The sequence below is a fragment of the Fringilla coelebs genome, assembly GCF_963513975.1.
Source record: "Fringilla coelebs genome assembly, chromosome: 5".
NCBI classification, from domain to species: domain Eukaryota; kingdom Metazoa; phylum Chordata; class Aves; order Passeriformes; family Fringillidae; genus Fringilla; species Fringilla coelebs.
Window position 1 is genome coordinate 47,393,095 of NC_140033.1, and position 12,456 is coordinate 47,405,550.

Here is a 12,456-nt window from a genome sequence, read left to right on the forward strand (position 1 = left end):
GCAGTTTTAGGAACAGTTGCCTGAGCAAGCATATTTTCCTGCATGTCCATTACACTGCTGCTGCCGCCTCCTCCTGTCACACACACACACGTGGACGTGTGCGCACATGCTTTTCCCTGCTGGGAGCCAGCAGAAGTGAAGACTAAAGTCACTGCTGCTTCTCCTCAGCCCACCCCTTCCCTGCCTTTTTCTCTGCTTCCTGAAACCATGAGCAAGGATATCCAACTCCGACATCACTGTAAAGTGCAATGGCCAGGAATGGAGGAGAATGGGAGGAGCGAGAACATGGAAAAAGAGATAAAACGGGAGGCTTGGGAAAGGAGGAGGAGGAGGGGAAACCAAAGAGGTGGCACTTGTCACCAGTGCTGCACTACTCACAACTCCAGTATCCCACAAACTAAGGATGACTCAGGAGAGTAGCTGATGGGATTGATCCCACCCCACCCTCCCATGCTCCACATACATCCCCAGTCCCTCCCCGCGCTCTTCCCCTCTCACTCAAACGTCAGACTCAATACTGGAGAGTTTCTCATAAACATGCCCGTTGCTGGAGCCATTGAAAGCCCTGGGGTTTTTGTTGTTAGGCACACAGGGGTTGGACTGGTTCCCTATACAGATGTCCTTCTGGAAACGGGCTGGCACAGCCCCATGGAGGGCTGAGACCACCGGCTTGTTGGTGGTGACAATGGCTCGGAAGTCTGGCCTGGCTTTGGGCCCTCCTGCCACCACAGGCTGCCTGAAGAAATAAGATTTGCTGCCGTGGAGCAAGCATTGGTCATCCCCAAAAGTGGGGATGAAAGGGTTTTGGGTGACCCGGTCGGGGTAGAGCGACTTGCTGAGCATGTAGCCCCCACTGCTGCCGGGGTTGTTGTGGTGGTGGTAGCTGGTGGCGGGCACTGAGGACTTGTTGTTGGCAAAGGTGGTCTCACTGGCTGGCATCTCAAACATGTGGGCGTAGGGGCTCCCCTCCAAAAAGCGGCCCTTGTCCTTGAGGCTGACGCTGCGGGGGGCCAGGGCCGAGTCATCCTTCTGCAGGTCCACAAAGGTGTCGTAGGAGTGCTGCCGGCGGAGTTTGTTGCGGTTCTTCTTCTGCACCTTAGAGGCAGAATTGGAAGGGCTCTGAGGATATTTGGAGGAGGAGGTGGCACTGGCGGCCACGGGCACAGGGGCAGGCGGCTGGTCCAGCTCTTGGAGCGAGTTGTCCTCACTGATGTCATACAGGTTGCCCGCTTTCTTGCAAGCCTCACAGCGGATGCAGGCCTGGCGGGTGGAGTTCTGCCCCACCGTTGATGGCGTGTAGTTGTGCAGCTTAGAAGGGCAACTGCGGCAGAAATTAGCCCCGGTCCGGTCTTCCCAGTCTAGATTGGTCAGGTTCTTCTCCCACGGCGCTGGGACCCCGCTCACAACGCTATGCTTGTGCTCATTGCCTCCACCAAACTCGCCTGAGCCGTGCTTGTGATGGGCCCTGTTAGTGCAGGACCCACCCCCTCCTCCTCCCGTGTCACGCTTAAACTCATCTCCCCGTTCCTTGTAGATATCCGTCAGATCCACGTGTTCCCAGTGCGGCGAGTTCTCCTTGGTCCGAAACTGGTCAAGGTAGAAGTCCCGTAGCCCTTCCTTGTCCCTGAAGTAGCGCTTGTGGTCAGGCGAGCGGGGCGGGCGCCGGCGGTAGGCCAGCTCTATCTCATCAAATTCCCTCCGGGACTTGGCGGAGGCTGGGCGCTTCTTCAGGCTGTCCTTGTACTGCTGCTTCCGCCTCTTGGCCGCATTGCCCTCAATGTTGCCATAGGTGACCGTGTGAGTGGAAATGTCAGAGACGTCTGAGCGGATCAGGTCGTCGTGGGTCCCGCTGCCCCCGTAGCGGTCACTCTTGAAGGAGAACTTGCCGTAAAGGTCACCCAGCTGGCTGTGCTTGGCAGGGGGCAAGCCCAGGTCCAAGGGCTTCTTCCCGATGGAGCGCGACTGGGCGTTGAAGGGCGGGTTGTCACAGTCATAGAGCCCGTCGATGGAGCTGGTGCTGCCAATGCTATGGGGGCGGTGGTGGTGGTGGTAGTGGTCCTGATACACATTGCTGTCCTTCAGCTGGAGGTTGCCAAAGGTCCTTTCCACCTCACTAATGTAGTCACTAAAGAGGTTCTCCTCGCAGGGGGGGTTGTTGTAGGACTTGCAGTCCGAGTGGGTGAAGCTGCGGCGGTGCTCAGAGATATCGTAGACGGATGACTCGCGGCGGATAAAGTCCAGGGCACTCTGCGGTGAGCCGTTGACCCCTGACAGGTTGGCCATGTTCTTGGCTGTCCGAAGCAGGCGGAGGATGTTGGAATGGGTGTTGTTCATAGTTGCTGTGGGGGAGTTCATTGCTGACTGGCGCTCTTCAATGGCCACGCCGTGGATGCAGCTGTAGATACCCTGAAATGAGAAAAAGAAAGGAGGTGAGCGGTCCTGCAAAGGATACACAGAGGGGGACCTAAACTGGGAAGCACCCTGTGCATCAAGACTCTGTTCCTTCAGGATAGTAGGGCCTATCAGCCTTCCATCATGAAGCACAATCAAATCAAATGAAATCAGATCTGCTCTACCAACCCTTGCTGGTTTGACCCTCTTTCTTGACCCTCACATTTTTCTTTTCCCTCCATTCCTCTTCCTCTGCTTTGTTTCAAGTTGTATCTCCAGGATGCAGGAATGCCTGCTTGCATCTGTAAGAGTTAGTCAAATCTAGTAGGTATAACACAGAATTACAAATGGGGACAATGATATCCTTGGGAATAAAAGAATCAAGACAAATGATTCTGTTTGGATGAGAGGACGAAAGTCTGTTTTGAGCCCTGAAAATCATCTGGGCATCAGTGAATCAACGAGACAGGAACTATCTTAAAAGGGAACAGCTTCATTTGTCATAAACTTAGCTACCTTTATCACCAGTACAGGTTAGAAAAGGAAACAGAGAAAGAGCAGAACTCTAGGATAGGTATTTAGGTATTTTGCGTGTGGTTGACTGAGGTACAATAGAATTCTTAAGTGCATTCTGTTAAATTTAACAGGATAACAGGCTCTAAATTGACACCCCTGAAAGCAGAAGTCCTCTATTCAACCTCAAATCAGACAACAGAAGGGCCCAATTTCTCCACATTCTCCACAAGCTCATTTCACCCATGACTGTTTGCCAGGGCTATCCCTAGGAACAGAACAAAAGGGGCTCCTTTATTCCCTGACCTGCCAAATGGCGCCTGATAATTAATGTCAATGGTGAAATGGACACCATCACATCATGTTATCATGGTTTCTCAGCAGCTAGCAGATGATTAACACTTTTCAGACCTTTCACCAACCTGGCCCAGGTCTAAGAGATAACCACAGAATGAAATAATCTATTCTTAGCTTAGGGTCACCAAACACAATGCCCCATCTCATCTCCAGACTAAACCACATTAGAAACTAACAATATAGAAGAGAGGCTGTGCCCTTGCATTCAAAAGGCTTTGTCATTTCTCTTCAATATGTTATGCAGCAATTATATACTCCTTGTACAATCAAAGTAACTTCTGCTACATCAGATGCTGAGCTAAAAAATGCCAAGGTTTGACCTCACTTCAGAATGGATCAGGAGAATGGGCCAGTGGCTTGAAAGAAGGAAAATAAAGCTCCAAATGGGATACTGCTAGCAACACTAATAGTAGAAGATGACTCAGAAATAGCTAGAATCTGTTTTAAATGTAAATGTTGTACCCTAAGGCAGATTTGCATAAAGCAATTGCTAAGTTTATGTGGTCATCCTCTGTAAAAAGATTTCTGCATAGTTCAGGGCATGCCTTTCAGTTAAGGACTTCTGACTGTCAATGAAGGCACACTTCTAGTTAACAAAAGGTCAGCTGAAAAGCTGTAATTTAGAGGACAATGTAAAACTCCTGAATTTCTAATCATGCCACCCATCATTACTTGATTACAACTCACAACTCACTTTGGAGGAGCAAACAGTAACAGTTAACTTATCTTTTCCCGGGTTTTCATCTCCATGTGAAATTTCCATTTCCTCTACCATAATCCAGCAGAGACCAGAGATGTCACAGAAAAAAAGCTAACATGTTTTTGCAACATTGACAGTGCAAAGACTGCTACCTGTGTATTAGACAGTCTTGGTGGATATTCCCACCTCCAGTACCTAGGACTGTCTGAATAAAGCCTCTGTTCATCCCTGACAGTTACTGGCACTCACCCTGCTGATGGAGAAGACCACACCAGGCTTGCCAGAGCAGACACCCATGAAGCAGTGGCGGAATTGCCAGTAGAAGAGATGCTCACAGATGAAGGTGATGAGACTGAGGGCCATGGCTGCTCCCAACATGTAGAAGACACCTGCCATGTTATCTATATCCAGCTGGCTGCTCATAACCTCATTCTTCTCGTTGTGACAAATGCCAGTGAGCCAGAGAGCTTCCAGCTCCTCCATCTCCCCTAGAATGACAGACAGGAGGAAAGAAACAGGTTAGATAATCCTGCAATGGCTAAAGAGCTCAAACTGGGGCAGACTTAAAGCAAGAAGCTGATCAAACTTAATTTCCAGTCTCCACACTCTTTTTCCACATCTACGACATCCCTAAAATATCCTGACTGCCCTTCTGATGTGCCATTCGTCACAGGAAAGTCAAGGATTTTTCCAAAGCCTGATATTAGCCATGACAAGCTGTACCACAGGACACAGCTATGATAATGATACTTGCTGGATGTTTACACTGAGATCCTGAAACAGTTCCCCACCACATGACTGAAGACATGGCCTCACAAACTTCCACTTTCATTAGGTCAATGAAGGGAAAAATTAGTGACTGTTAGTGGTAGACCAAAATCAATCACTTCTAGATGAAAAGATTGTATTTTTGTTCATTGTGTGTTTCTAACTTGGAATCAAAATATTGATTGTTTTCAATCAATTTTTGTTTCCATCATATCCATAGCTCATTTAAACCAGGTGCAATGTTCCAAAAAACATTTGAGTATTTTTACTTGTTTTTCTTCCCTTCAGTTTTGTCCAAATTCAACACTTACAAGGGCTTTGACCAATCAAAAATTTTACTAATTTGTATCAGCTATGAGCAAATGTTCTGAACTCTAATTTCATACACCACTTACTACCATTATGGTGCTTTCATGAGGGGTGAGAGAGAGGTAAGCACTTCCACACGCACACATATTGGGACATTCAGAACAAACCAATTTTGCAGGATGACAAATTGTATCATGTTGTTAGAAAAGTTCATTTTTTACATTTTCAATCTCCGGTCCAGTGGCAGGGGGAAAAAAATGCGTACATGTAAGTAGTGCCATAACAGAGTCTTTGAAGCTTTGTGGAGAACTCATGTCCTTCTCTAAAATAATACATACTAGGCTTTTTAAGAAACAGAACAATCTATCTGTCAGGCGGCCAATTTTCTCAAGTATGTCCAAGTTATGTTCTTTCCATATTTATAGTAGCATATGTTATTTTCAGATTTCAGGGGAGAAAAAGAAAACTTATAAATAAAATAACCTGTGAATTTTATTTATTCATAAAAAAAGGACACAGTAAAATGTAATGTGAAATGGAAAGACAGGAAAATACTTGCTAAGAAGGAATTTATTTTTCCATGAAGCTTTTGTTAATACTAGCATTTTCTCTGTAAATTAAGAGGCAAACTATGAAACTATAACGTTCTAATTAAAACCTCATTCCAAAATATGCTTCTGAATCTCAAGTTTTTCTTGTTTTGTTTTGGGTTGGGTTTTTTTTGGGGGGGAGTTAGGTTTTGGAAAATTTGATCTGGCTCTTTTATCCAGAAATATTTCTCTTTTAATTCAGTAAACTCTGCATGAATTGATCCTGTCTAGAGCTATAAAGTATGGAATAACCACAGACAGTCCAGTATAATTAGTGGGTTTGGTCACGGCAAAACCTCAAAACTAGTGAAAAATTCACACCAGAGTTCTTGTTTTTACAAGATATTTTTCACATAAGATATTTTTCAAACACACATCTGATCTTGTTCTATGAAAACTTTAGTGCTTTTGGCACTAAAGGCTTTTGATGATACTGCTACCCTGCATCAATAACAAGAAAAGAGTGACATTCTTGCATTTTTGTGTGTGTTGCCTCTAAAAAAACCCCATTAATAATTCCACGTTCTCAACTCACATCTGAAGCACCAGAGCTAGAAACTTCCATTTCTTACAGGAAAAACTCAGTATTTCTTAGGAAAATTCCAGCACATCTTTTTCTTGTCACTTACCGTCTCCAAAAAGCTGTAGAATCGCAAGATCAACCTGGCGCTTCCAGCCTGAGTCCTTCTGGATGGCAATGCCATAGCCAGTGGAGGCAAACACTTTCCCACTCCCAATCGTCACCAGCTTGCAGCCTTCATCTCTGCCAGCCATGTAGTTTAGCACTGCTGCATCATAAATGAAAGCATCCAACTTCCTGCACAGAGGCAAGAAACAAGAGGGTATAATACAGAAAACATAACATCTGCATGAAATCAAAGGTGGTTTTAGGTAGCTAAGAAAGAAATCAACCTCTTTAAGATGGACTGCAATATGTCATGTAGAATGACAGAAAAGTTTGGGTTGGAAAGGATCTTAAAGACCACCTAGTACCAACCCCCATGACATGGGCAGGAACGCCTTCCATTAGACGAGGTCGCTCAGAGCCCTATCCAGCCTGGCCCCAAACACTCCTAGGGATGGGACATCCACAACTTCATCTCCTCACGGTAAAGTGCCTCACCACCATCATGCAAAAGATTTTTTTTCCTAATATCTAATCTTTCAGATTGAAACCATTCCCCCTTGTCCTGTCACTACATGCATTAATAAAAAGTTTCTCTCCAGCTCTCTTGTAGGTTCCCATCAGGAAAATCACCCTAAAGTCTTCTCTTCTGAACAACCCCAATTCTCTCAGCCTTTCCTTGTAAGGAAATGTGCTCTATCCTTTTAATCATCTTGTGGCTTCCTCTGGACTTGCTCCAACAGGTCCATGTCCTTTTTTGTGCAGAGGACCCCAGAGCCGGATGCAGCACTGCAGGTGGGGTCTCACCAGAGCAGAGCGAAGGGGCAGAATCCCCTCCTTCATCCTTACTGCCCACACTCCTTTGGATGCAGCCCAGGATACAACTGGCTTTCTGGGCTGAGTGCACATGGCTGGGTCACGTCCAGCCTCTTGTCCACCTGCACTCCCAAGTCCTTCTTGGCAAGGCTGCCCTTGATCCCTTCATCCCCCAGCTGATGCTGATACCAGGGGTTGCCCCAACTCAGGTGCAGCACCTTGCGCTGGGGCTTGTTAAATCTCATTAAATCCCCGTCTGCCCACTTCTTGAGCCTGTCCAGGTCCCTCTGGATGGTATCCCATCCTTCAGGTGTCTTCTTCATTTTCACCACAGTTAAATAAAAATCTAAGCCTAAAGCTGTCTTACAGGTGAATCTGGGTTATTATAGATGAGGATTGTCTCTTTCTTTCTGACTATCTGCTAATCGTCATTTCTGATCTTAAAGGAAATTTGGAATACACACATACTGCAAGATAAAGATGAATGAAGAGGAAGTCAAGGGGATCTATATCCTTAAGAATAGCTTATATTTCTCTACTGCCTTTCATCTCAAAAGAATCTAAAATGCCTTATAAAATATATCAATATTAGATAGCAAAGTAGGGATTGAAGTAAGGAGAATATTTTCTCCAATATCCAATATCTTAGCTGAGAAAAATGAAATTTTTTTCAAATAAAATAGTCAGGACATTATGTTTAACCCCTCAGTTACTGTGAAAAGTACTACCACATCTTTACCAATGTCAGCTGGCCACGAGAGCAGCTTTATAGTTTATCCTGTTGAATTGGTCTTTGTTAAAGAATTTTCAGCTGAAAATCACAACAAAAATTCTGTTTCAACACAGAGAAATCGCTATTATGGACTATATAGAGAGCTCAATGTCCGGATGGGAGACTTTTCACACTGCAACAAATTGCTTTGGATGTGGGGGTCAGTCTCAGGAGGCTGCATCTTCCACCAACCCAAAGACAGCTGATGAGTAAATCCTCCCACTAGATCTGAAATGAAACATTTTCTGATAAATGACCTAAGATCTTCCAGTTGCACATTCTCTCTCATGTACTATGTTTACAATCAACTTCCTGCACATATATTTACAGTATGGCAATTAACTCAGTTCAAGTGCTTATCTGTGAGAAAGACTGTCCAAGGGTGAATATGAAGCCAGGATGACAGCTATCACAAGTGATGACCTCTATCTCATCCATGTATTTCCAGGACAGTGCATATTTATTTCCTGAATGATGACTATCCTGGCAAATGTACCTTCCCAGGATGATATCCAACGATGGTACAGCCATTTGTAATGGGCTGTGGGCCTCTGAACCTGGCAAGCAGGTTTAGGAATATTCAGTCAATCTAGAAATTAAATTGGCTAAGCATCTTAATTCGTGCTTTGAAATGAACTTTCTCCTAAGAGTGCAACATGAGTATAAGCAAAAACGTTTTTTATTCACTGTTGCTGGGCTCTGACAACCAAAATAGTCAGTTCTTAGAGCAGGTCTTTAATTACAAAGGACAGAGGCTTGCAAAATGCCATTTTGAGTTAGGTCCTTTGCAGTGAATCTGCAAAGGATGAGCTATCCAAGCATGCTTTTTGCTAACGATTTTTCCCATGTCTCCAAAATTACCCAAGGAAACGCTTACATTTTTTATACTTCCATATTACTCAAATAATGTTTTGTTTAGCCCTTGATACTAAAATATTCCAGAGAGTAGGCTACTTCCGAACTATTTGCTTCAAACCTACCTTCCATTATATTGCATTAGCTGGTGATACACTGGGGTGGGATTAGTCTGACAGCTTCCTGATTAACATAATCTTTTATACACAGAAGGAGGGAAAACAAAGGAATTTCCAGATGACAATATAAATGCTCCAAAAAAAACTTTGTCCATAGGGACCTTTGAGCTTTTCTTCTGTATGCATAAAAACCATCAGCATGAAACATCTTGATGAAGCAAGGTCTTTGGGACCAATACACGCATGGATTATGTACACAGGGATACAGTAGGTCCTCTTTCTCTTTTTGTTTCTAAATTCTCATAAACACAGCAAAACCAGAAACTTTTATACAGCTGCCAATAGAAAAACGTGGCAAAAAGAACCACAGAGTCACTCTCCTGTGCTACTGTGCTACGTGTGGTCTGGCTATACTTTTAACCATGGAATGATAACAGAGGCTCATTTTTCAGTCCTAAAAAGTAAATCTTCCAGACAAGCATGCAAAAAGTCAGGTTTCTGTGGTGAGTAAGCATGTGAGAAAGCCTCACCCAGTCTTCAGCGAGAAGAGCGCATCGTCCACGCCCCTCTGGTTGAACTTCACCATGTAGCTGTGCATTTCAGGGTAGTTGTTGCGGATGTTCCTTTCCGTGCTGCCGTTGGGAACCGTCCCGAAGCGGAAAGGGGGCGAGAAGTCGTTTGGTTTCTGGAACTGAAGAGACAGAAAAAGGAATATGTCTCACAGTCTTTCAGATGGAAGCAGTCATCTGGTTGGGAGAACATCAGACAGTTGATCTGATTTTATTTTACTATCATGTAGAAAACATAATTGAAAAGATATTTTATTGTTTTCAAACATGAATATCTCCTATTAATGCCTAAGAAACAAGAAGTAAATCTGAGCGAGCTGTTCTTTTTTTCTACTCTGGATTAAGTGCATGAAATAGTCAGTGATCAGAGATTAAATAGAAGGTTAGATAAAAGCAAAAAGGAAAGGGAAAATGTAACAGTGGTGCTGGAACACAGTCAAGAAACGGTTTCCAATAAAATCTATGTGATGTGCTTTTTATCCACAAACTGTCATTTAGTTCCTAAGAAGTATCTTTTTCAGCTCTGTGGATGCCTTTACACTTCCTGGTCCTGACAGAGGTAGAAAAGTAATTAATGAGGAGAGATGCCTCTCAGCACACCTCACACCCACTTCACCAAACAAATTATTAGCTTTCAAAGTTTTGGGCAAATGTCCCAAATAAAATGCTGTTAGTGGCTGCAATTTACTAGTTACTTTTGATGCCCAGAACAGAGCTGGCAGAACACTCCAAAGCTTTTGCTGCTCGCAAGAAATACATTCATCATATCATTCCCCACGGCTGCAAGCCTGTGAGATTTTATATGCCACTTGCTTAACTCAAGTCATAATCAATGCTCTCTGGGATTTCAGGAGGAGTAAAATTTAGACTGTCAATTATCAAGACTGCTTAAAACCCCCAGAAGCAGGAGATGAGAAGGAGCACAAAACTATAAACCAGGAACTGAATAAGCAGTAAAGAAAAAGATGCAAAGGTAGGTTAAGTGGAAGGAAGCCTCCTCCTCTCTGGATATTTCAAGCAGTAGCTTGCCTGGTGTTATTTCTTGACTCCCAACTGTGACTGTGTATTTCTATGATCCTGAGAAGCACGCTGGCAACAGGCTAATGGTCAGACCAAAACCATTTACCAGCAGGAGTGCACCTGGCTCATGAATACGTGCAGTCATGCACTGCCACCTTCCACAGGGCTGCAATCCACACACAGCTCTAGCTTAAAACACGTGCAGATGAGCCTTGTTCTTGAGCTCTACTTAAAGCCATTTTGGAGCTTGGTCAGCTCGACTGAGGAGGCCAGAGCCCCTAGAGCAGCGTATCTCGCTCCCATCTCAGCCATGAGGACAGCTAGGAGCTGGGTCTGTGGATAGATGAACACACTGTTCACCTGTTTCTGTGCACCAGCCAACTCATCTCTCCAGTTTGGAAGGCAAGGTGGGCTAACTTGCATGGGAGTGTGGGAGAGGGAACACATATCCTACTGCTTTAAGCCAATAAAAAACATTGGAGCTGTTTTTCTGAACTCAGGTTAGTGCATCACCAACAAAACAGAAGTTTCACATAGCATAAAGCAGACAGTAAGGTGTCTCTTAGAACTCTGTCACACCCCCTAGGGAGGAAGACAAACTCACAGCTATCAAAGACTGTAATGAAAGCAAACTTTGATGGGAGAAAAATCACCACAGCAAGCTAAAATTATTCTTTTTTACTAAGTTGATTAAAGCAGCAGCCTAGGGGACCCGTCACAAGGAGGGCACTGCCATGCCAGACACAAAGAAACACAGTCTTTCCCCTGACATGCTAAACCAGGAGATTGCAGCATGGGCAACTTGCTTTCCCAGAGGCTGCAGAACCCCACCTTAAAGGGATTCAGGAGATTCCCATTCCCACAGAGCTCTCTGACAGAGTACAGCCAACAGGAGAAGCATCAGGCAGGCCTGACCAGCATTTGTGTGACTGAGTGTTGGCAAGTCCATTTTATACTTCCACCCTGCATTCCCAGTCATACAATCTCTACTTTTGTCTGCTTACATCATGGTGCCTACAAACTGGAGCAAGAAGGATTACAAAGGCAGGCATTTCCCTGTGATAAGGGAAATAATCCCAACTCTGAACTATCTTTTGTCCCCATGCTGCTCCAGAGCCCATAATAGCAGCCACAGGTGAAAAGCTCCAGAATCTCCTGGGCAATCAATAAATAAATGAAAACATTTCTCTTGCAAAAAATTACTGTTTCTAGCAACAGGAAAAGCACATTTCTAGAGCAAGAGGTCAGGTTGATGACTTCTACAAATTTACATACTACTCATTCACTCATCAATCCTTATCTCCTGCTGATTCCTTAGTCAGAACAGATCTTCAAATGCAAATGACTCTCCACACACCAATATGCACACACACTTCAGCAATGGCTTGGTGAACAGCAAGACAGGAAATGATATGAAAGGAACCATATGAGGCCCAGACCAGACAATTTTAGTTTGAGTGCCCAAGAGGAGCGCAGATCCCCAGCTAACCTAGCTTAATGTTTACAAAGCTGAAAGTAACCCATGTCCAGCTGACTCCACAGTCCATGCACCCAGAGATAAGCAGCTACTTCTCCATATTTGAGAAGTAATGGCAGTACATGCTTGCAGCTTTCTGATAGGAGATAGCAGTTCAAAAATCCCCGTGTGTGTTTCCTGGCAGTAAGAGGGCACAGCTCAGTCCAAGGATGAAGGGATCTCCAGTCAGCTCTCCAGAGTCAAAAACTATTGCATCATAACTTCTGTCCCACACAACTCATCCTGAGGGAACAAGAAGACGTGTGAGCCTTCCCAGAAAGTTCATGGGACAGATGGGGAAGGAGTGTGTCCTCTTCTGCCAGCACAGTAGAGGATTGTGTGGAGGAGCTGGAGGTGATCTGTAAGGAGGAAAGTTAATTGACAGATTGTCAAAGAGTAAGGAAAGCCACTCGTTTGATTTCTCCCAGGGGCTGGGACCATGAGCCTGGATCAAAAGTATGATCCTCAGGGAAGCAGGGCTCTTTGGCAGATGGATCTATAGAAAGTCTGAGACACGAGGGAGGAGCTGATGCACA

The 12,456-nt window shown here is 44.7% G+C and overlaps 1 protein-coding gene across 1 annotated transcript in view; it reads right to left on the minus strand.

Annotated features, from left to right (window-relative positions):
• Positions 1-498: 498 nt before the first annotated feature.
• The window catches only part of GRIN2B (glutamate ionotropic receptor NMDA type subunit 2B), a gene marked incomplete at both ends in the record, with an annotated part of 168,147 nt that continues 156,189 nt past the window's right edge, over positions 499-12,456 (minus strand). Inside the window, 4 exons of the mRNA XM_084205528.1 lie at positions 499-2,406; positions 4,211-4,449; positions 6,258-6,445; positions 9,346-9,506. Of these exons, the coding sequence (XP_084061654.1) occupies positions 499-2,406; positions 4,211-4,449; positions 6,258-6,445; positions 9,346-9,506 (2,496 nt within the window). The remainder of the gene's footprint in view (positions 2,407-4,210; positions 4,450-6,257; positions 6,446-9,345; positions 9,507-12,456) is intronic.